Consider the following 22481-nt stretch of genomic DNA (forward strand, 5'->3'; position numbering starts at 1 on the left):
CTTTTGCCGTAGCACTAAATATACATGCATTATTTTCAAATTATTTTCTTTGAGTTTCTATATAAGGAAGTTTCTAGCTACCTTTCTGCCCAGAAAAATTTAGAATTGGAATGAAACACTGTCACGCATGTTGTAGTACATTGTTCTCTGGCTGCATCATTTCAGACTTTTTTGTTTAGCATCCAGAACTAGTTATGATCAGGAATGAATTTTAGATAGTTGCAGTGTTGCTGTCTAACCATATGGCTGTTATAATGGCTTTTTTTCCCCCTTTTTTTCTTTTTTTTTTCTTTTTTATTTTTTTTTTAGTATCATGTATAATTCAAACTGGAATAGCAGTTAAAATCTTAAACTAAGTACAATTGGGCTCTAGTTTTAAAGGTAAGTGAAGTACCTTTATGGGCATGCCACTTTAACCTCATATCCAATGTCTTAGATGATAATTAAGGAGGCAAATCTGGAAACGTTTTTGGTAGCCTTAGGCTTCTCTTTGCAGTGTATTCATTGTGCTCAAAATGGGCTTTCAGCTGAACATCTCTACCTTCAGGCAAGGAGGTTTTCTTTCACAAAGCATTTGGTATCCAGCAGCTGGAGGTCTGTAGTTTTAGACACTGGTTCTTTCTTCAGCTGTGGGGAAAGTGTTTAATTATACATAATTTCATGTCCAGGAAGTAGCCTGGGAATGTGACAAAGAGAGCTTACAAAGCATACTTTGTCGGCACTCTTTGTGGAAAGATAAAGTGTTATTTTTTTTCATTGTGTTTTCTTTCTGAAGACCTTTATCCACCTCAGAGAAAAAACCAGAATGCTATTTGGGAATACAAGACACTAGAAACAATGCATACTTTTTTGAAGCCAGGACAATTAAGTACTGGAGCATTTTAAAACCAATGGGAGGTGACTTTTTAAATGGCGGGAGTCTGAGAAATTCTGAATACTCTGTGACCTATTAGAGGTCAGTCTGACTGTGGTAACAATCTCTTCTATCAGCTGAATGGGGAAAAAAAAAAAATCAAACAACAAAATGTGTGAGTTGGGAATCTTAGCTGACTGTTACCTTTCAGAAACAAGGCCATGCAATTATGATTATTTCTTTAAAAACATCCAATCAGCAGCAAGCTGTTAAGATCTGTAGAAGACAGTAGATGGCGCAAAAGTGTAAGGAAACATCTTGGGTTTTCTTTCAGGTAATATTAGAGTGAGCAAGTAAAGAGCAGAAGATTGTAACAGGTTAGTCTCAGATTTATTACTAAAAATCCAACAAGGACTGTGTGTGGGAAGCAATGAAAGAAGTGCGATCTACACTGGTGCTGCACATAGCAACTCTGAAGTGAGTTGTCCTCAAATGCAATCTATTGAAATTCTTTGCTAGCAGTCCAGTTACACCTAGATCATTGTAGGTTTTTTTTCTAGTGTGACTTTTCTGTTGTGTCCTTCAAGTTTGGACTTTTGCTGCTTTACTTTGGGATGAAGTTAAGCCATCAGAGCCTCAGAATGATCAGTAAATCACCATGCAGTATGACCCCACACCTGGGCCATAAAAAAAGCTATTTTCAGCACCTTTGTTTCTGATTGCCCCTGTATCCTTATTCCAGGCTCTGTACCTTGGATGCTCTTGCCATTATCCTGTTCAAGGCAGACTGGTCTCTTTCTGTCTCCATTCACTCTGGAGCTGAGAAACTTTTCCTAATAACAAGGAGTAATAATAACAATGTGTAAACATTTTACTGAAGCAAGCGAATCCTTATGAAACTGATGTTAATCTAGTGTTTGCCAAGAACATCTCTCCTGACAGGTTTCAGAGCAGTGTGGCATAGTCCTGCTTTCATGGGATGTGGGAGTTGGCAGTCTAGCTCACCTCCAGGCTCTGGCACTACTGTCAATGAGCTGTGGGTAAAACAGACTAAGTGAAAAATATTTTTTTTTTTTTTTTTTTTTTTTTTTTGCCAGAGATCAAAACATCTTAGAATTTTTCTGCTGTAAGACAAAATACTGTCCCCAGATTGATCCAATCACTTCATTTTTTTCGTGCTCTGTAATCTCTTAGAATCACAGAATGGTTTGGGTTGGAAGGGACCTCCAAGATCATCTAGTTACAACCCCCTGCTATGGGCAGGGACGCCTCCCACTAGACCAGGTTGCGCAAAGCCCCATCCAGCCTGGCCTTGAATGCTTCCAGGGAGGGGGCATCCACAACCAACAAGCTTCAAGGATCTTGGATACAATGGGCTCTGAACAGGCATGGGAAGGGAAGAAACAGGTGCCTGTCTGGTGCATTGAGCAAAGAGCTTAGTATCTGCTGGAAGCAATCAGAGGTTGTTTGATGAAAGAAATTCAATTTGAAAATTATTTTTTCAAAGGAAACATTTTCTAGTAATGTATTGGCTTCAATAGACTTCTGATAAATGAAGGTGGCTTCTTTCTATCCTGCCTGGAGGCAAACTCAAACTTCTGGAAGTTGTGGCTATCTGACAACCAGGGTTTTTAGGCTCTTCCTTACCATACCCACAATAAACCATTGCTTGACTCCAGCCTAATTTATATGGAGTAAAGGACTCTGTGGAAAGACACTGTAACTAGCACTAGCCCAAGATGGTGCATACACCTGGTGCAGTATGATCTGCAGAGAAAAAAGACTGCCAAAATCATTAATGCAGGATCATCTCTGAGGATATAATGCACTCTCTGATTCTTTTGCTTACACAGCTGGTCAGGGAATCACTCCACTCTATTATATAAAGAGGATTTCTTGCTCAGCTTTTGCTGACAGTTTATTGCTCTGCTGCAGTAGAGCCATACAAGCAGAATAAGGAAAGAAGTTTTGTCAGTACCAGCACTCCTGCTGTGGAGGTCAAAATCAAATGAATTTGTTGCAAGCTTTCAGAATTATATACAAATAGGCAGAAAAAGGGCAGAAAAAGAAGTTCATGTGCAGTCTTCATCTGGCCTCCATACCTGTATATGTGTATGCAGTACTTGGTGGCATTTTACTGTTATGGCACATATAGCACAGCCCACTTAACTCTTCTACTGAAGAGGAGAGCTCTGGATTAGAGGAGATGCGGAGCGAATGTCCACTGCTGTTGGCTGTGAGCATAGAGAACTAAGCTGTTAACTTGAGACGGTTATTTTCTGTCAGAGGTCCTCATGCAGATTTCATTATTATTTAGTGGTCAGAGGTGAGTAAGTTTATTTGCCAAATGTAGACTCAGAAAAGGAATATAGAAGCCTTTTCATGACACTGCCTTTAACAGTGTTTTACTCTTCCCACCCCTATTGGAAGCTTTTTTTTTTTTTTGGTAACGCAACTTGCCTTTAGTTTTTTGAAACAATTAGAAGAAAAGGTGAATAGTTCAGTTATTTGCACCTGACATTTTCATTAATGTTAAAAATGGGAGCTTAAAAACAGGAAAGCATACAGAAGTACAAGTACTTTTATGATAGGTATGTGCATAGTTGGAGAATCAGCTACTGCTCCCTCTCAAGTACTGGCACAGAACTGCCAAATAAGGAACAAGAGTAGTTTAAGTCCAGCAATAAATTGTGCAAATTGCACCTTGGTGACAGAAAATTAGAGAAGTAGGTGACTGCTGCTGGAAGTCCAGTCCACAGCAAGCTGTTGGTCTTCATCCAGGAAACTGGGTAACAGTCCTCAGTCTCTGTAGATGGTCAGATGAGACATTTAATTGTTCCTTTTGGATTTCAAAAGAAATTTGTGGGTTTTGTATACTACTGGGACTAGATTCACTGTGGAAAAAGCCTTCCCGCAGATGGGTAGAAGATGAGTGGAAAATAGGGAATCTCCATAAAATAAAGAGACTTAATAAGGACTAGGAGAAATAATGTGTTTGTAAGGAAGTTTAGGGCATGAGTACACTAAATACAGTCAGGATGATGGAATTTACTGAGTGATTTATGTACTCATATTATGGACATACAACTGAATTTTGAATAGTGGTCAAAAGGCTTAACTCCATGGATGCAAGTTTGTCTGTCTTGTGATCTGCACTGAAGATTTATGCTTGAAGAATTTCCCAGCATTTTCCTACTCACTGACCTCTGCTAGTTTTCCTGTGGTAAGGCATAGTCTTCTTACGTATTTGAATAATTTTAGGGTATGATTCAGCTGAGTTCTGTGCAACTTTGTGATGTTCTGGTTTCAGCTGACACAGAGCGCATTCTCTTCATAGTGCCTGGTATGATGTTACATTTTGGCTTTAGGAGAAAAACCACGTTGATAACGCACCAGTGTTTTAGCTGTTGCTGAGCAGTGCTGTACAGACCAAGGACATTTCAGTTCTTCAGCTTCTCATACTGACCAGCCAGCGAGGGGCTGGGGGAGGACAAGGAACCAGGAAGGGACAGAACCAGGATAGCTGACCTAAACTGGCCAAAGCAATATTCATAACACATGACATCATGTATAAAAGCAAAAAACTGAGGGGAGTTGTCCTGGGGGGTGATGCTGCTCAGGCACTGGCTGGGCATCAGTTGGTGGATGGTGAGCAATTGATTTGTGTATCACTTGTTTTTTGCGTGTGTGTGTGCGTATGATTCTGTCATTTAATGATAACTTTAAAATGAATATTAATACAACTTTAAAATGAATACTAAAAATTAACTTGCACAACTTGTTAGGCACAGCACAAACGTGAATCGTCTTCTTCCTTGTTATAACAAACACCAAGCTGACAGGTATTCAGTTTGATATAAAATTAGAAAGACAAAGTGCTTTAAAGCAAAGCACATAGAAAGCCATGTAGCCAATCAGATATGCATTTTTATCTCTCTTTTTCTCCTTCCCACACTTACAAGAGGAAAAAAAAAATGGCAGTATAATCCTGTGATTATGGATTTGTGCACCTAAAGGTGTTGAGGAAAGTCCAACAATAAAAATAGTAAAATAACTCTCATTATATGATGTATACATTATACATGTTAGTGATGAATGTTGCATGATCCAAAAAATGAGGGATCCATGTGTTTCACACATACTTTGCACAGGTTTTCCACTCTACTTTGGGCTTTTCAAAAATCTTTTTTGCTGGGGTTCTTCATTTAATAGTTTCAGTAGTTGAGGATCAGGTCCTCATTTTCAGGTCTATTGCCAGACCTGTTTGGCCTTCCAAAATCAGCGATAAATGAGGCAACTAGTAACACTGGTTTTATGGTTTTTCCCATTACCACATAGAGGACATTTTGGGTGTGCCCATTATAAATAAATAAACAAAATCACCAAACACAACAGTTTGCTTAAAGCACAGTGCACATCTGAACACCAAAATAACAGCTGACAGATATTTAGCTGGTGAGTGTATGTGAAGCTGTGGGGGGGGAGGAGAGGGGGGAAGGTTTTGTATTCCAGGCTTGAATGAGAGCTCTGAGTTAGGAAGGGCAGTTAGGGGTTAATAAACATGTAATTGTCAGTCTCAGAAGAATAAGATGGGAAATACTATTGTAGAATAACAATGAAAAAACTGGTAACTTTAATGTGTGACACTGTCTTCTAAGGCATTCTATATTTGAGAAAATGTATGGCATATCTGAAAATGTGTGGCAAATAGATCTGTACTTTGGGAACTCATATGCGATCCATAGTCTTTTTTGTTTGTTTGTTTTTTTCTTTCCAGTGTCCATAGTACAGCTGATGAGAATTTTTCCTGTAAGTCACATTTTCTTAAAGATGTGTCCGTTATTTGAGAACCAGGTTAATGATGGGAGATTTTACTTCTGTGTGGACTGCAGCTTTGCTCAGAAGGTAGGACTCAGCTCTTCTGCTTCCATGTTCTGTAGAGGTCTGTACTTTTATGATAGCAAAGAATGAAGTCAAGTTTCTACTCCTTACCCCATTAGTGTACTTTATTTCAACTACATATATAGGCAATAGCAGTATGCAGGCCAGAACAGCTTCCATTCTTGTAATTTTCTATCATTTATACAACAAGTAAAATAATAAGCAATTGTGTGATTTATTGTAGAGAAAAGCTTTTTTTTATTATCTTCTGAGTATCAAGAAGAAAATGCAACTGGACAAAACTCCCATGTTTTATACTATACCTGTTAAAGCCCCAACTAGGACAAGTCATGACTACAGTACTAAATTCCTAGTCATAATGGCCATGTTAAGGAGAGAAGAAACTATTTTCCTAATCATTTTTCTCATACTCAAAAGTGGAAAGTTTAATTTTCACATAAGTTCCTGTAAAAATATAGCCTTTGGCAAAAAGTTAAATTCTTAGTCTGGAAGTTTTTGAGGTGATTGACAATATTGACATGGTTCATTCTCCGTAAGATAATATGAAACCATACTTACAGACCCTACAAGTACATTCATTGATATGTATAGCTAGGATCCTCTATTTTTAAGTATAATTGTCAGTTAAGCAAACAGAACAGTGAAATAAAAGCTGAAAACTAATCCTTTTTCAAATTGCAATCTAAGTTGCTTAACTATGCACTTTAAACAAGTATTACTTAATATAACATATACTGAAGTTCTAGACATTTCTTAGATCAGATGTTTTATTTGTTTTATTACATGATAAATATTGACTCTGGCCAGAGTTGTGTGACAAGAGTCCAAGTTAAAATGAAGTCTTTAAAGAATATGAGATTCTAGTGTTCCATCCTAAATCAGGCTAAAGGTATATTTAATTGTGCCTTGTGAACAAGAGAGTGTAACAAGAAGGAATATCCATTGTATAAAAATAATTCCTCAAAACAGTCTCCATGTCCCTAACAGTCTGTGACCTTAAAGCTTGTTTGTGCCCTCTGAAAGCTCTTCAGCTTTCAGTACCACATCATCATGCAGCAGGGATTTGCTTGAGCTGGTTAAATGCTTTTAAGATGAAGCTAGAACTAAGCTACTCTTTCTTGTAGCATGGAACATCTTCCTTTGTGTTACAGCTGGAACAGTAGAATTATTAGCTCATTAATGTAAAAAGTTATTTATAGATCTATGGTTATAAAAAGTAAACATTTTATTTTACCTTTGGGATCAAAGTACTTTGGATGTACTTAGCCCATCCTTGTATATCAAACCTGCCAGTATGTTTCCATGCCTTGCTGAGACCCTAAGTGGCAATAAAATGTTGACTAATTGTTCTGATTTTATTTTTCATGAAAAAGAAAATGTCTGAAAAGGCACAGATGTGCACTCTTCTTAGAGCCCATTGATCTGCTTCTTCCATCTGAGCCTGCTGGTCTGACGCTCAGTGACACTGCAATGTATGTTCAGGCTATCTGCCATCAAATGGAGTTGCTCTCAGATTGGCTAACCTAATCCCAATTCTGAGGACCTCTCTTGCAGTTCATCCAGCTCAGCTGGATTGTGAAGGTGTACTCTGGACTTTGTAAGAGAGCCTTCACTACTCACCATAGCTTTAGGCTATTGAAGAGTATATCCTCATTATTTTCAAATGTAAAACTATTTCTGACATTTAATAATAGCATATTTAAGGATAATCATAGAACAGAATCACAGAATATTCTGAGTTGGAAAGGACCAGCAAGGATCGCTTTTGTGTTGCTGTACAGAGGAGCAGCTTCTAATCTATGAAGAACTCTAAGGCAACCATGAGGCATTTGGTAGTGTTCTCTTACATTAAAGTGAATTTTTCAGTCATTTTAAAGACAATCTCAGCGTTCCTGTCAAAAGCAAGGAAGGAGAAATTTAGTTTTTGTTTCATAAGTATTAGCTGAATATTCCCAATGATGAAGAATCCATTCAATAGGCTTTCTAACTTTAAGAAATAATTAATTCGTAACTGTCTTGGAACTGGCTTAGCACACAGCTTTCTGCACGCCTTTGCTCTTTTGAAACTGTGCATCAGATTCACCAAATTCAGATAACCTGAGTCAGAGTGAACCAGAGAGCTGGTGATAGGGCAGTGATTCCTTTCCTCCTTTGCAGCAAAGAGGAAATGGGATCTCATCCTACTGCAGCAAAACCAGATACTATATCAGGCATGTCAAACCTGTGGGCAGCATGCAGCTTGGTACTGCTGGCAGTGCAGCCCAGCTGCTGCCCCATGCCATCTGCCCCTTCTGCCACTGTGGCCCTGCCCCAGGGGTGCACCCACTGCTCAGTAGCAACAAAACATCAGTGACCTGTTAACACTGTCTGAGCTGCAACCAGGGCGTGGGGAGAGTGCAATGCTAAGTCAAGTTATAATGAATAGTTATATGCATTTTGATTTGTTGGCTGAACACTGTCCCGTGAACAGAAAAGAGTACTCAGCCATGCTTTTCATTTTGATAAAGGAATTTGAGAACAGGTTTCAAAATTGCCAAAAAAACTATCTTTTCTTTTTGTGTATTTGCAACTCCATTTTCAGTCAACATAAATATGTGACCTGCAAATTTTCATATGGAATGTATGAAGTTGCAATCAGTCATTCTACTCAAAATTCTGATTGTGTCTCTTTACTTTTTATAAGCTGTATCTTAGCGGAGGGATATATCCCTCTCTTCACAGTCACACCTCATTCATGTCACCGCTTTTTGGCAGAACATTTTTGAACAAATATTTTAATGGATGAAGTACAGGAGGAGTAAAATTTCATCAAAAAATTTCTGATGGAACACATTGAGAACTCACTAAGAATTGCAGCCACTGCCATCGAACCAGAATGACACATTAGTTTCACAGAAACAGATTCACACATCCCACTAGTTCTGTGTTTTTGTTGCTTTCTTTTTTTTTTTTTTAAACTAAAAAAATATTAAATTTTAAAATAAGTTTTGTTACTTATATGCATTAACATATTATATATTTTATGAGGGCTGCTCTGAAAGTAATGCCTGCTATATTATTATGTTGGCCATGGTATCAGTGGTGAATGTTGGTGGCATGGAAGTAGAGGTTGAACCTTCCCACCAATATCCCATTACATTTTGTTGCTGTGAGACAGACGGCAGTGGAGGGGCAATCTGAAAAAACTATCTGGCACAGAAGTGCTGATGAGACAAAGGTGTGTCACTGAATTCCTCCATGCAGAAAAAATGGCACCCACTGACATTCATCAATGTTTGTGAGTGTTTATGGAAACTGAACAGCAGATGTGAGTGCAGTGAGATAGTGGTGCATTTCAGCAGCAGTGACGATGACAGTGGGTCACCTTTGCTGGTATGGATTTTTATGAGCACAACATGCAGGCTCTTGTTCATTGCTGGTAAAAATACATAGCTAATGGTGGTGACTATCTTGAAAGTTAGTGTTTTGTAGCTGAGATTTTGTTCTATCAAATAGCGTTATTGTGCTCTGTATAAGTTTTAGTTTCCATGGGACTAAATAGGAGGCATTACTTTCAGAGCAGTCTTGAGTATGAGGCCCACTGAGGTTCACTCAGTGTGGCTCAAGCAAAACGAAAGGCTGGACACCCATGTATTAGATGACATCTGTAAGCCTTTTTCTCCAAAGTGTCATTGCCATCTTATACTGAAGTAAATCTAGAGATATAGACTATGGCAAGAGTAACTAGCTAGTTGATAAAGAGTTCCCGAAGTACAGCTACTGTCCAGTTAGTGTATTAAGGTGATCAAAAAGCAGGCTAGTCAACTTTATTTCACCCATGTCACAACCCAGGAGTTGATCTGTAGCCACTCATCCCAGAGCCTTGGACAACCTGCTGGATAAGTGAAGCAGAGAGCTGATATTCACCTCACCAAGGGGCCCCCTGTAGTCTGGCAGAATTGCTCAGGCTTCAAAAGAAATCACATCCACTAATAATATAAAAAAAGGTAAAACATCTGTCTTGAAAAAAAAAAACCCACAAAAACAAAACCAAACCGAAATAAAAAATACCCCTCACCTCACTTGTCGTGTAGAAAGATATGTTGTTTCCTATGAAAATATCTATATTGAATAGTAAAACCTGGGTCGGTACTGCTTCTTTTACGCAGCACTAGTGACTACAGGAATCTTTTAAAGGAAAAGCATAGATTGTAAATTGGCAAATGTTCAGTGGACTGCTTGCAGCAACCACTTCTGGAACAAGGTTAAAATACAGTGTGTATTGCGAAGCCTGAAAGACAAACAGAGCTGGTAATCAATTCTTGAACTCTGATCAGAATTGCTGTTCCATAATACTTCAGAGAAAGGTCAAGGTTGCAGACAACTGCAATAGTATTCAGACTACACCTGTCATTGCAGTGTTTATAGTGTGTACCAGATTTTAATGCTGAACATTATGTGCTAAACAGTGTGTTTACTGGGCAGTATTTTAACTGATCGCATACAGAGGATTCTGATGGCCATGCTTCACTATATTCCATGTTAAAGAAATATTCTCTTTCCTCTCCTATTGCGAAATTCTCTTCCATGTCTCTAGAAGGCTAAGGGCCATTTGGCACCTGGAAGCCCTTATAAAGACCATATCAAATCAGACCACTTCCCAGCAGAATGGTGTCTGCCATAATTAAATTCTCATCCGAGTATGATAGAAATCAGTGGATTTTTTTTCACTGACTTCTGATCAGGGAAGATAAAAGCCCTTAACATGTCAGCACCTCTATTTGTTTGATGTGTAGTTATCTCTATATATGGTCAGAATATTAGACTCTGTCCCTGTAGCTTTGGGTACTATGAAATGCAGAGCAAACATCTGGAGAAGCTCTGCTTATAGACATCTCATGTTTTCTCAGGATTTGTTAGGTGTGACACTTACAAAAAGAGTTATGCTGGTAAGATCACCACGAAAGCATCAAAAAAGTATTTATCACTAAATGATGTATTTGAGCTTTTAACTGTTATTCCTTCACTAAATATCATTAATCTTAATAACCATTAGTTGGGCTAAAATGGCACAGATAATTGTGAAGAGAGTATTTCTAGAGAACTGATACCCAAATTATTGTTTCCCCTGCTATCCGCTACATCAGCTTCTCACACCTGTACTAATCTCTATGAGGATAGGAGGCTATGGATGCAAACTGATAACCCTCCATTTCCCAACCTCTCTTCCAGTAGTACATCGCAGTCCTCATCCTCCTCCAGAACACAAAACATGGAGTGCGGTCAGCTCAGTCCTTTGAGAACAAAGAAAGGATAAAGAATATGCTAGAGAACGGGCCAAGAGTAAATAGGATGAACTATGGGCAAATGCCCAAGTTGTCCTGGTGGCAAGGTATTCAGTGTCTGGATTAGCTTATGCACTGGCAGTTCATCTTAAACTTTCTGAAGGATTAATTTACAGTATCATGACTGGGACTCAGCAAAATCCGTGGTGAAACATGTTCTGAAACAAATCACAGAAAAATGTTCTATAGTTCATTTTGCTTTTTAGTTCTGATGCTACAATATTTGAAGAAAACTAAATGTCTTTGATAAATTAAGTGAAAAAGAAGGCAACACATGAAACAGTTAAAATATGATATTTAGGCAAAAAATTGTGAAAACATAAAATTTTGACTTTATGTTTAAGACCCAAACTGCATACTTCCAGCTCCCATAGGGATATATACATTTATGTCTCATGTGTTCCACTGAGCATATTATGTTTGCTTTGACATCCTGATTTGTGATCCAGTTCATATACTGGAATTTTTTATTTTTTTCCCCCCTGTGAACTGTGGCAGTTCTATTTTTTTTTTTTTTTTTTTTTTTTTTTTTTTTTTTTTTTTTTTTTGTGGGCATCTGAGTATCCTGTTTCAAGATACATCCTTAATCAGCTCTACTTAACATCAATTACATTTGCGTTATATGCTTAGCCTCATTTGTATCAACTCATTACACACTGTATGACATAATTACTTCTATACTAAAGACCCCAGAAGTCTGACTGTTTCAGAGGTATTGACCATAGTGAGATTAATGAAAGGTTTGCAGAAAACAGAACATTTAGTGCATTAGCAAAAATCAGAAAATCCTCCAAAATATTGTGGAATGCTTTGTAAAGGGCTCAACATTCTTCTTTGTCCCCTCCTGCCCGTTTTTTCCTCTTCCTCTTTTACATTTAAGGTCAGGTTGTACTGATACACGATGATGCAATAAGTTACTGTTTGACCAACACTGTGAATTGGATCATTTTTCAGTCTCCCACTTCTACACGTTTATGTGGTGATAAAGTTCTAGTTAATGTTCTCCTACATATATTTTTTAAGTTCATTTCACCAATATTTGTGATGATCAGACAAAACAAACAAAATCTCTTTTGGTGGTGGTTTGAGAAGTCTGTTAACATACAGCTAACATGTTTAGATAGTACAAGAAGACAGTTTCTCCAGCACAGTGTGTCACGCAATTCTTTGTATTTGCTGGCATGTTCTTTCTCATTACTTAGTGGAGCATTAACAGGAGGGAGAAGTCAAGCTTGCATCTGTACTTTGGCAGCTAGCCCGTGCATTAATAAGAATGATGAAAGATGTGGAAAATTACTTATTTCCTACCTTGTTCCAGAGAGGAGATTAAGACAGTGAAAATTCTTCAGAGACAACAAAGCTGAGGCTGAAAAAAAAGCTGTGAAAGCTTAGATGGGACATATGGGAAAGACAGAGCTGGGTATTAATTTACAGACTAGGGGTGGTCATCTAACCTGATGGTGGGACTAGCTTTGTTCTGGCCAGGGGAGGTGACTGTCATGAAGGAGACTGTACAGTTCAGGAAGAAAGCAAAAGATGAAGGAGGATCATCAATAATTTTACGGAGGATTACACCCAAGCTTGAACAGCGTTTAGAGCAGTGAAGAATATGAACCTGTATCTTGTACTGAGGATTTCTTTTTCATCTCTCTATTCAATATTATATATATTTTTAGAGTACTATAATGAGTGGATCAAGATCCATTTTAGATCACTTTGGAAAGCTGTTTTTGAAGACTTTTCCAGCATCTTAATGAGATAAATGCAGATCACAGAGATAGTTATGGAAACCTATCTTTTCTCATATGCCATCTGAGGGGACAGTCTCTGAATTCTGAGGCTATGTTTGGGATTGTTTCGTTGTTTCATTAACTGGGAATGGCTCTTCATAAACAGATCATCTCACCAGGTAATTGACAGCTGGCAGTGTTCTGTAGCTATCATGGCAAAGTCACCAGCCTCTTTCTGCAAAACTCCACAATCTGGAAAGACCAGGTCTGATAAGTACGGGAAATGAGAAACATTTAGAGACACATTGGTGGCTTGACCAACAGACACCGTTAATCTGGAGATTACCAAATCCTTTAATCTCTTTTTAATCTCCATGTTTTAAAAGCTGCTTCTTTGAAACTTTAAACCAACTGATGTTTTCCATCAGTCTCCTGATTCAGCATTTGGCAGGATCAGAGGGTCTTTCTTATGCAACACATACAGTGCAAAGTTCACTCCTGTTCTCTCAGTTATGGTGTCATGGTTGGTGGCTATATCAAAAGCTCACATTACTAATATTAAGCCTGATTCATTTTTTATGCCAAGAAATTCAATTCTTCTCAAAATCCCTCCACATGACTTATTTCTTCTAATTAGTTTTTCTTCAGTAATACTGTTTTTCTGGTTCCTAAGGAGAATGCATGTCTCCAGGGAAAGGCTGGCCTAACTTCTTTCTCTGGGAAAAATACATTGGAGATCCAATAGACTTTTCTCTTTCAAAATTTCTCTAGATAATTCTTCAGGAAGTAACTGATCTGTATTTCTTTTATGGAAAGCCTAGTCCAGCAATGCTATTGGCTTGAGTGGAAGAATCCATTTATATATCTTTTTTTTTTTCCTTCCTTAGGAAATGCCTACTCTCCCAACCCTTCTTTAGCCAGCAAGTAAATATCCCAATTAAACACATTTCCATAATGCTAGTACATGTTTCATGACAAGGAAAAGTAAAGAAAGAAAAAAAAAAAAAAAAAAGACTAGCTGCTAATGCATTCACTAATATAATGAATATTTTGTCTCCCAGTCCTAATACATTTGATCCACTTTCTATGGAAAAAAAGAAAAAAAGAAAACATCCCAGAGTGAATACTGAAAAGATCAGAACAGATGCAAAGAATATGCTTGTGTTATTGAAACTGAAGTCTGTAATTCATGCCCTTCTTGAATTTTGATGTATTTTGTTTGTCAACTCTGTGCTGTAATTACTTGCATATTTTTGGTATGTGATATTTTCAAGTTAGATTAATGCTTTAACCTAGGATGCAACTACATTTTTCTGTTTCTCTTATTCAATTATATCCAATTTCTGTTGATACTGAGATGTTCAGATCACTTAAGGTCTTTGTCTGGAGTTATGTATTTTTTTTTTTTACAGTTTCAGAAAGAGTAGTAAATTATTGCTTACAGTGTCCCACCCCCCTCCACCCCCTCCACAAAGAAAATACAAAGAAAAGAAAAAGCCTCGTAATGTGGCAACTGGTGTCTCTCTGTCTGTGTAGCATTTCACATTGTGACAGAGATTGTGCATGAGAGAGAAGAATGGAAAAATCTAGGAAGAAATTTATTGATGTGATAGATAAGGCAATAGTTGCTGGTAATGCAATGGACCGTGATGAACTACTTTTTTCTTACAAGGGAATTCTCTACCCTGTTGCTTTTTGCAGTCTTGAAGTGTTCAGAGCCATGGAGTCCTTTGAAGCCAGAAGTGATGATGTCATTTTGGCAGGATATCCTAAATCTGGTGAATACTGCTTGCTTTCTTCATTAATTGATTTGTGTAATAACAAATAAGTAGATTGTATTTACAGTTTTCAGAAAAGTTTCCAGAACTAATTTTTTCCTCAAACATATACAATAGAGCTAATTATGAGAACATTATATAGGAAATTTTGCAAGTGACTGAGAAATCCGATTTTCTTGGCTATAGTGTGGTACATTTTTATTATCTTTAATTTTTATAGTTATGAATGTGAATGCACAAATTGGAAAGAATCAAAATGCAATTCTCAAACTTGAGATAACTAGATTTCTTGATATTGCAGGGTCTGTTCTTGCAGTTACGTAATATTGTTGGTAATAGTTTTGTATTTCTTAATATAATGGACTTATTGGTGCCTTCACATGCAATGATACATATATTTTACTTTTTGATTTTCATATACATGTCAAAATTTTCTGAAATCTATTGTTATAAAAAAGACATTTTTGTAAACGCTGGAATTAGTCACACTGATCTTCATTGGGAAATCAAGAGATCTCTGATGGAGCTGCTGCTTCTGCCTGAAAGTATCCTACACAGGCTCTTGGATGTGTTACACATCCATTTTAATATAGTTATATTTACCCTTTAGCAATAGGATTCACTGCATCTTACAGAAGATAGTCACAGTTTACAGGTTTGTAAAGATTTTGTGTTTTTTTAAGGCCTATGTTCTTTTTGAAGAAATGATATGCATCAAAATGCACTTATTAGGACTATAATGATAAAGATGTAGGAACCAGTGTCCACAGGTCAGGAAATGGTAAGCTAATCATACAAGTTCTCAACAAGCTCTATTTTATGTTATTAATAAGAATACAATAAATATATACGAAATAATTTAGAGGTTTTCTGGATAAAACACTGTGTATTGGTAAAGAAAATGAGCATACAGAGCACAGTTTCAGATCTGGTATGTGCTGAAGTGCTGAAGTTCTGTGACCCATCTTTCTACTCAAGATAAAACTGTACAGCACATCAGAAAACATATATGATGCACTGGGTTTTGAGGTACAGGTTTACACCCTATCTGCTCTTATATTTCTTACTTGAATCAATAGTTCTACTCCTTTCTTACTTATAATATATAATCCGTGATGTACTTAGTCATTTAAGTTGGTGAAAGATATGTATTGTTACGTAACAACAAATGGAGGGCCCTGAAGGCTGATTGTCCAGATAGCCAGCTGACATGTTAAAGAAGACCAGACAATTCATGAGATAGTTACCAGCTACCTCTTGGTTGTCCTTGCAAATTGATTTATGCTTTTTCTCAATGCTTTACATGCAATTCTGTATTTTTCCCCCTTTCAGGTACAAACTGGGTAGGTCAGATTTTAAGTGATCTGGTGGCCACATTTGAAAAAAAGAGACTTGATGAAGAAAAAAGTGTTAATGATGAAGAGCTAGAAGAATTTCCGTATCTTGAAATTGGAGATACTGAGAAATATGAGGTGGGCACAGAATAATTATTAAAGATGCAAGAATGTGGTTCTTCAAACACTGAATATTTGAATATGTGGTTTGAGAAATACTGCAGTCTTTGATGGAAACTATCCCATTTCTATGTAGGATGCATCTGGCCAGACTGAATCTCATCTGCATTACTGAATGCTGAAGGATAAATGATCGCTCTAGGGGGCTTGAGAGGAGCACATACTCATTAGAAATACAGACACTTCAGAAATTCAGTGTCACATAATCTGTACTTAAGAAGAGTTTCATGAAAAACTATATATTGAAATAATGATTTTCGGATCTTCTACTACCTCTTATTTATTACCTCTACTCTCTTCTTTGGATCCTTCAGCTTAATCACATCTCCAGCTAGATTCTGCATATTACATTTAGGTTTTATACCTTGTCTATCAGAACATATTAAATTCCTTAACACTAAAGAGAATGAGCAATGGATAACCTTCTTTCCAAATATTCATCCTTATGGTCTTTTGAAGGTTATTGCTGAGAGAAGTCCACTAAGATCCCAGGATAGCAATCATAAAACATAATTGATCTGCCAAAAGCCGTTAATAAATTTTGCAAAGTAATATTTTATCACAGGCCAATGAAGAAGAATACTTGTAATAAAGGCACTGTCTACTTTCCTCCTTTCAATTGTTAATGCAGCGAATGAAGAAGTTACCTTCTCGAAGGGTTATATTGACTCATCTTGCTCCTGGCAACCTTCCAAAGTCTATCTTCAAAAATAAAGCCAAGGTGAGTGCTGATTTAAATGTCATGTAAGGAAACACACAATCAGATGTCTGTGAAAGCCAATTTAGTACATTTCTGCCAAATTTAAAAATTATTTTTATACTTAGGTAGTATGCTGTCTTTTTTTGCATGTCTAACAGCTTCTGTTCATCTCAATAAATCTCAGTTCATCCTTATTGATATCTTTGCGTCAGTCTCAGCAAGGCAAACGTGGGGGAAAACAAACCTTCCAGCAGTAAAACGCTATGTTTACAAAATTTCCTGAGTGGCTTTCTACAATGTTGTCGAAAGTTTCAGAAAGAATTTGTATTTGTGTGTATTCATCTAAATGATTAATACTATTTGTATTCTGCATGATTAATTTGATTAATCTGGAAAGTATATCCTAATAACTATATGAAATCAACTTCATAAAGTGCTGATTATGAAGTTTTTTATTGCTTTTGTTTCCAGTAGAAATAAAATATTTCAATTTTTTAGATATTGCTACTGATTCGCAATCCGAAAGACGTAGCTACATCGTTTTTCCATTTTTCCAATGCCTTGTCAGCTCTACCTTCCTATGAGACCTGGGACGATTTCTTCGTAGCTTTCATGGCAGAGAAAAGTACAGTATATTCTTCTATGTTACTTATTCTATTCCTTGACTTTATCTAAAAACTTTGCGTTTTGTAAAATCAGGTTCACTAGGATTTTTGGCTTACAGCAAAAAAAAAAACAAAAAAAAAAAACCAACAACAACAACAAAAAAAACCCCGGGGATTAAAGAGAGAAAATTAGAAAGCTGAAGTAAATTTTATGGTATCTGTCTTACTGGCTGAAGTTTGATATTCATCAGAAGTGTTCTTCCATAAATAGCTTTAATTTGCACAAAGTGATATTTTGACTAGAAGTTCCTTCTTATCTTCCTCTTGGATCTCCTTCACCCTTCCCCTCCACTGTATATCATCTTGTGCCCAGACAGACATTTGAATATCTACATACCAAATTGGATTGGAGAAATGTTTTGGACTATGACTAAATGCTTAAAAAAAAACAACAACAAAAGAACAGAAAACAAATCTCATTGCTTTTATAATTACATAAATTCTCCAGGTTGCCATATCGCATGGTCAGCAGAAGGGAGGGTTAAATAAGGCTTTCGAATTAAGGTTTTAGGGTTAAGTTTCCATGCTGTTTTGAGTATTGATAGCACTTCAGCAGACTCACATTTGACTTGAAATACTGACTAGTTTCAACATATTGTCATTCAAATTGCATCATCTCACTGAGATGCGTTCACGCAGAGCCAGCTAAGCTGGGCTTCTGCAGACTTTTCCTTGGCTTCTTAGTTTTTATTGTGGGTACTGGCCATAGCCAGCCTTTGATCCCAACAATGTGCTTCCGCCCCACTGTTGCCCTCAGCTTGTTCCAGCACAACTGTTTGTGAAGTTGTGGACCATCTAGGGAGCTGATCTAGCCTAAAAAGAGGTCCTGCAATACAGGTGAAAAAGGGATTGGACCCCATATTTTTTGCAGCACAAGTGGAAGTAGCAGGCAGATCCTTTAGGGAAGGTGACAGATCCTTTAGAGCCACATTGAGCTGGTAAGAGAACTTACCCTGCTGACTCTAGACTGTCTGTGTTGCAAAGATCTATAAATCTTCCAGAATGGGTTAAACTCTGGCAGAGCCGTGATTACTAATGGCTGTGGCTTAGGGATCAACTTACGGAGTAAAAATTGATTAATATAATAAGGAGCTTTTCTTATGTTCGGTTATTCTTCATTTTAGGATTATTTTGTTTTATTTAGTGCCCTGGGGATCCTACTTCAATTACCTTTCTGAATGGAACAAATATGCTGCTGATGAAAATGTTATGACAATAACATATGAAGAACTAAAAGAGGTAAGGTTACCAATGGTAAGAAATATAGAATTGTAGAATCATTAAGGTTAGAAAAGACCTCCGAGATCATTAAGTCCAATCATTCACCTACCACCAATATTTTCCCACTAAACTATGTCCCTTATTACAATATCTAAATGTTTCTTGAACACCTCCAGGGAAGGTGACTTCACCACTCCCTGGGCAGCCAGTTTCAACATTTGACCACTCTTTTGGAGGAGAAATATTTCCTAACATCCAAAATGAACTTCCCCTGACACAACTTGAAGCCATTCCCTCTAGCCCTATCACTACTTAAGTGGGAGAAAAAGCCAACTTGTACCTTACCACAACTCCCTTCAGGCAGTTGTAGAGAATAATAAGGTCTCCCCTGAGTCTCCTCTTCTCCAGACTGAACAATCCCAATTACCTCAGGCACTCCTCATAAGGCTTGTGCTCCAGACCCCTCACAGCTTTGTTGCCCTTCTTTGAACACACTCCAGGGCCTCCATGTCTTTCTTGCAGTGAGAGGCCCAAACACTATTTCTGATACAAGCCAGGATGCCATTGGCCTTCTTGGCTGCCTAGGCACACTGCTGGCTCACAATTAGCTGAGCATCAGCCAACACTCCCAGATCCTTTTCCATCACGCAGCTTTCCAGCCACTCCGCTTCAAGTCTGTAGCATTGCTAGGGGTTGCTGTGGCTAAAGTGCAGCTCTTGGTACTCAGTCTTGTTGAACTTCATCCTCTTGGCCTCATCCCATTGATCTAGCCTGTCCAGATCCTTTTGTAGGTCCTTCCCACTCCAAGGCAGATGGTCACTTCATCCCAACTTGGTGTTATCTGCAAACTTGCTGAGGGTGCACTCAATTCCCTTATCCACACCATCAATAAAGATATTAAACAGCATGGGCCTCGATACTGATCCCTGGGGAACAGCACTTGTGACTGGTTACCAGCTGGGTTTATTTCCATTCACCATATTTTACACTTCCATATTTTACACTTCAAAGAGTAATTGTTTCTAAGCCAGTAAACCATTATACACACATAGTGTATAAAAACTGCATGATACATGTATGAGTCAGATTCTTGTTTTAGAGGACAGCAAGGTGGATTTCTAGCTTGTAAGCCTTTGTGTGTGTGTGTAAACATAATTCTTGCCCGTGATTTTAAGTCAAAATCCCCAGTAATTCTTCTTTGGAGCTTTTGTATATTCAGCAGTGTAGATTTGGCTCAACTGTAAATCATATGCAATTTTCTGTGATATTCAGGAAGACAGATGATGTTTTCTTTAGAATAACAAAGAGAAACAATACATAGCACTCCAGTCCTGCTGAACACTGAAAACTCTAAATATGCAGCCAACTGAGAGATGCTGGGCCTTGAAAGAGCTTTGGTAAGAAAGCAGTGTAATTTGTTTGAATGTCATATGGTATCTTACATTCCTCTTTTTAGAATCGAGCCCTGGGAGTGAAAAACATTGCCTCTTTCCTTGGGATTTCCCTGACTGGGGAAGAGCTTCGGAGTGTGGTAGAGAGAAGCAGTTTCCAGTCCATGAAGGAGAACTCTCTGAAGACCCACGGGGCTCTGGGCAGCATGCTCTTTCGCAAAGGTAAGGAGATTCTAGATGTCCAGAGGCAGAAACATGATACTCTCAAGAACCTAAGCCATTCATCACTGGCTTATTTTTGGCCCATATATTATAAAGTGTTACACTTTATGTGAGAAATATGATTTCTTGTTTTTCAAGAGTTTATTTGCTTCTTTGAAGGTGGTGTAAGTGACTGGAAGAATCTTTTCAATGAAGAGCAGAATGAGAAAATGGACAAAGTATTTGCAGAACGTATAGCACGAATGAAACTAGGAGCAAAATTAAAGTATGAAGTGTACTGCAAAGCCTGAAGAGTAATGAAATGTGGTTAGACCAATAGCTTTTCACTGTGCTCTTTGATCATCTGAATGATATACAATAAAAAGCTAAATGAAACAATCAAAGCATCTCAGAATCATTGTAAAAGTCACCTTGCAGGAACTTTTACAATGACAACAATGAATAGCTGGCTTTTTAAAATAAATGTGAGATCTTGCTTTGGCTACATTCATTTGCTGAGTATGATGGTAACTAACTATATTCAGATCAACTTGACAGGCTTGTTTCAGTAGCTGCCACATGGAAGGAAATGGACTTTTTCGCTTTCCAGGCAAACTCAGTCATTCTAGATAATTTACATAGGGTTATTTAGCATGTGGAGATCTCTTTTTTTTTTTTTTTTTCTTCTTTCTTTTTTTTTTTTCTTTTCTTCCAAAAATGCTCAGATCAGGTGACAATCTTGCAATCTTGCAAGATCTCCACAATTAAGATCACTATCTAAATACATGTCTGACATAGCCTTAATTAACGATGAAGAAGAATATCTTCCCTGTGACTTCAGCACAAACTGGATAAAAACTAGAGGGAAGATAATGAAAGGGAATGGCAATCATCATTTTTAAGGACTTTAATCTGAGTCTAGAGTTTCAAGCTGAAATTCAGATTACAGATTGGTATTAACAGCCAAGATGCAATGAGAAGCATTTTTATGTATAATAATTCTCTTTGTGGAACAGAACAAAAATCTCAAATTAATTTTCATTCTTATATCATATACATTTTCTCTTGGTTCACTGGAAACAATGTTTCTACCTGCATAAAAGTTGGTAAAAAGAAAATCACGGGGTCGATGTTTTTTTCTTGTGTTTGAAGATACTCCTTAATCTATAGACCTTTGTGCTTCTTCTAAGAACTGCTGTTGTTTTCCCTGCTACAGACAACAATAAAGCAAAAGAGGTAGAGAATATAGACCTGAATTATGTTTCCTGCCGTTAAAGCCAGTGGAGTGCTCTTAACCACAGAACCATACTTAGCATTCCCTTTGTTCATTCTTGATTTAGCAACAGGTCTACATTTAAGCTTTAATTTAAATTAATGCCTATAAATTGAAATAGATTAATTTTCATAACTGAAAATTCTCCAAAAATGCCAAAATGCCTTGTAAGTGGCTCTAATAAGCATATGGGATTGTTCTCGGGATTGTGGAAGACGTTACAGTATTCAGTTATTTTGTGTCAGCACTGATATTTGATACTGCAAACACAATATTTCAGACCTGCTCAAGGTCCATCTGCACTTCAGCCACTTGTTCTGTGAAGAGGAAAAAAACAACAACAAAAGAAGGCTCTTTAAGAATAGTTGAAATTTAAAAAAAAAGGTGATAGGGACCCAAGCAATATATAGATACATCACCTAAGAAGTAAAAATTACAGATGCAATAGGAAAGAATAAAATGTTCAATAAGTTTTTTCTATATTCTTTTAAAGATACTCAAGGTTGCCCGCACATGAATAGTAATGCAGAGTTTTGCAAAGGCACAGGAATGCTAGAAATAATAATTTATAATACTTTGCTTGGGAAACTAGCATGGAGGATCCCATGGGATTTACTCTTGGAGGGTAAAGGGCTCCAGGAAGGTTGGTTGCTCCTCAAGAAGGAAGTCTTAAAGGCGGAGGAACTAACAGGCTAACAGCTAACAGGCTAACAGGGTAACTCCCTGAGCTATAAGATGAGCTGTTGGGAAAGAAGACAGGCGTGGATAAACAGGGAGCTTTTTCTGAGGCTCCAGGAGAAAAAGAGAATCTGCCTCCTGTAGAAGAAAGGACAGGCAACTTGGAGGGAGTACAAAGATGTTGTTAGGATGTGCAGGGGCAAAATTAGAAAGGCAAAAGCCCAGCTTGAACTACTCTCCTTCCTATAAAT

The 22481-nt window shown here is 37.5% G+C and overlaps 1 protein-coding gene and 1 long non-coding RNA gene across 3 annotated transcripts in view; both read left to right on the top strand.

Annotated features, from left to right (window-relative positions):
• The first annotated feature begins 5176 nt into the window (after positions 1 to 5176).
• LOC128086576 (sulfotransferase 6B1-like) lies at positions 5177 to 21527 on the top strand. Of its 2 annotated transcripts, XM_052695381.1 has the most exons (8): positions 5177 to 5308; positions 14511 to 14587; positions 15920 to 16059; positions 16733 to 16822; positions 17300 to 17426; positions 18611 to 18705; positions 20144 to 20300; positions 20460 to 21527. In XM_052695381.1, the coding sequence occupies exons 2-8, from the start codon at positions 14530 to 14532 to the stop codon at positions 20588 to 20590; spliced, it is 798 nt and encodes a 265-aa protein (XP_052551341.1). In that variant the 5' UTR covers positions 5177 to 5308; positions 14511 to 14529; the 3' UTR covers positions 20591 to 21527. The 2 variants fall into 2 exon arrangements, with proteins under 2 accessions (XP_052551341.1, XP_052551333.1); XM_052695373.1 differs by lacking the exon at positions 5177 to 5308 and having other exon boundaries at positions 14319 to 14587.
• Positions 11578 to 22481, top strand: part of LOC128086655 (uncharacterized) — a 631060-nt gene continuing 620156 nt past the window's right edge. The window contains exon 1 of the long non-coding RNA XR_008209467.1: positions 11578 to 11627. This is a non-coding gene — a long non-coding RNA (uncharacterized LOC128086655). The remainder of the gene's footprint in view (positions 11628 to 22481) is intronic.

The sequence above is a fragment of the Tympanuchus pallidicinctus genome, unplaced genomic scaffold (genome assembly GCF_026119805.1).
Source record: "Tympanuchus pallidicinctus isolate F22 unplaced genomic scaffold, pur_lepc_1.0 scaffold1, whole genome shotgun sequence".
In the NCBI taxonomy this organism is placed as follows: domain Eukaryota; kingdom Metazoa; phylum Chordata; class Aves; order Galliformes; family Phasianidae; genus Tympanuchus; species Tympanuchus pallidicinctus.

Excerpts from the sequence above, each read along its gene's own strand:
- LOC128086576 (XM_052695373.1), top strand. The coding sequence starts at position 14,386 with ATGGAAAAATCTAGGAAGAAATTTATTGATGTGATAGATAAGGCAATA. Across the intron at positions 17,427-18,610 it reads AGCTTTCATGGCAGAGAAAA|TGCCCTGGGGATCCTACTTC; the intron begins GTACAGTATATT and ends TGTTTTATTTAG. Across the intron at positions 20,301-20,459 it reads CAGCATGCTCTTTCGCAAAG|GTGGTGTAAGTGACTGGAAG; the intron begins GTAAGGAGATTC and ends GCTTCTTTGAAG.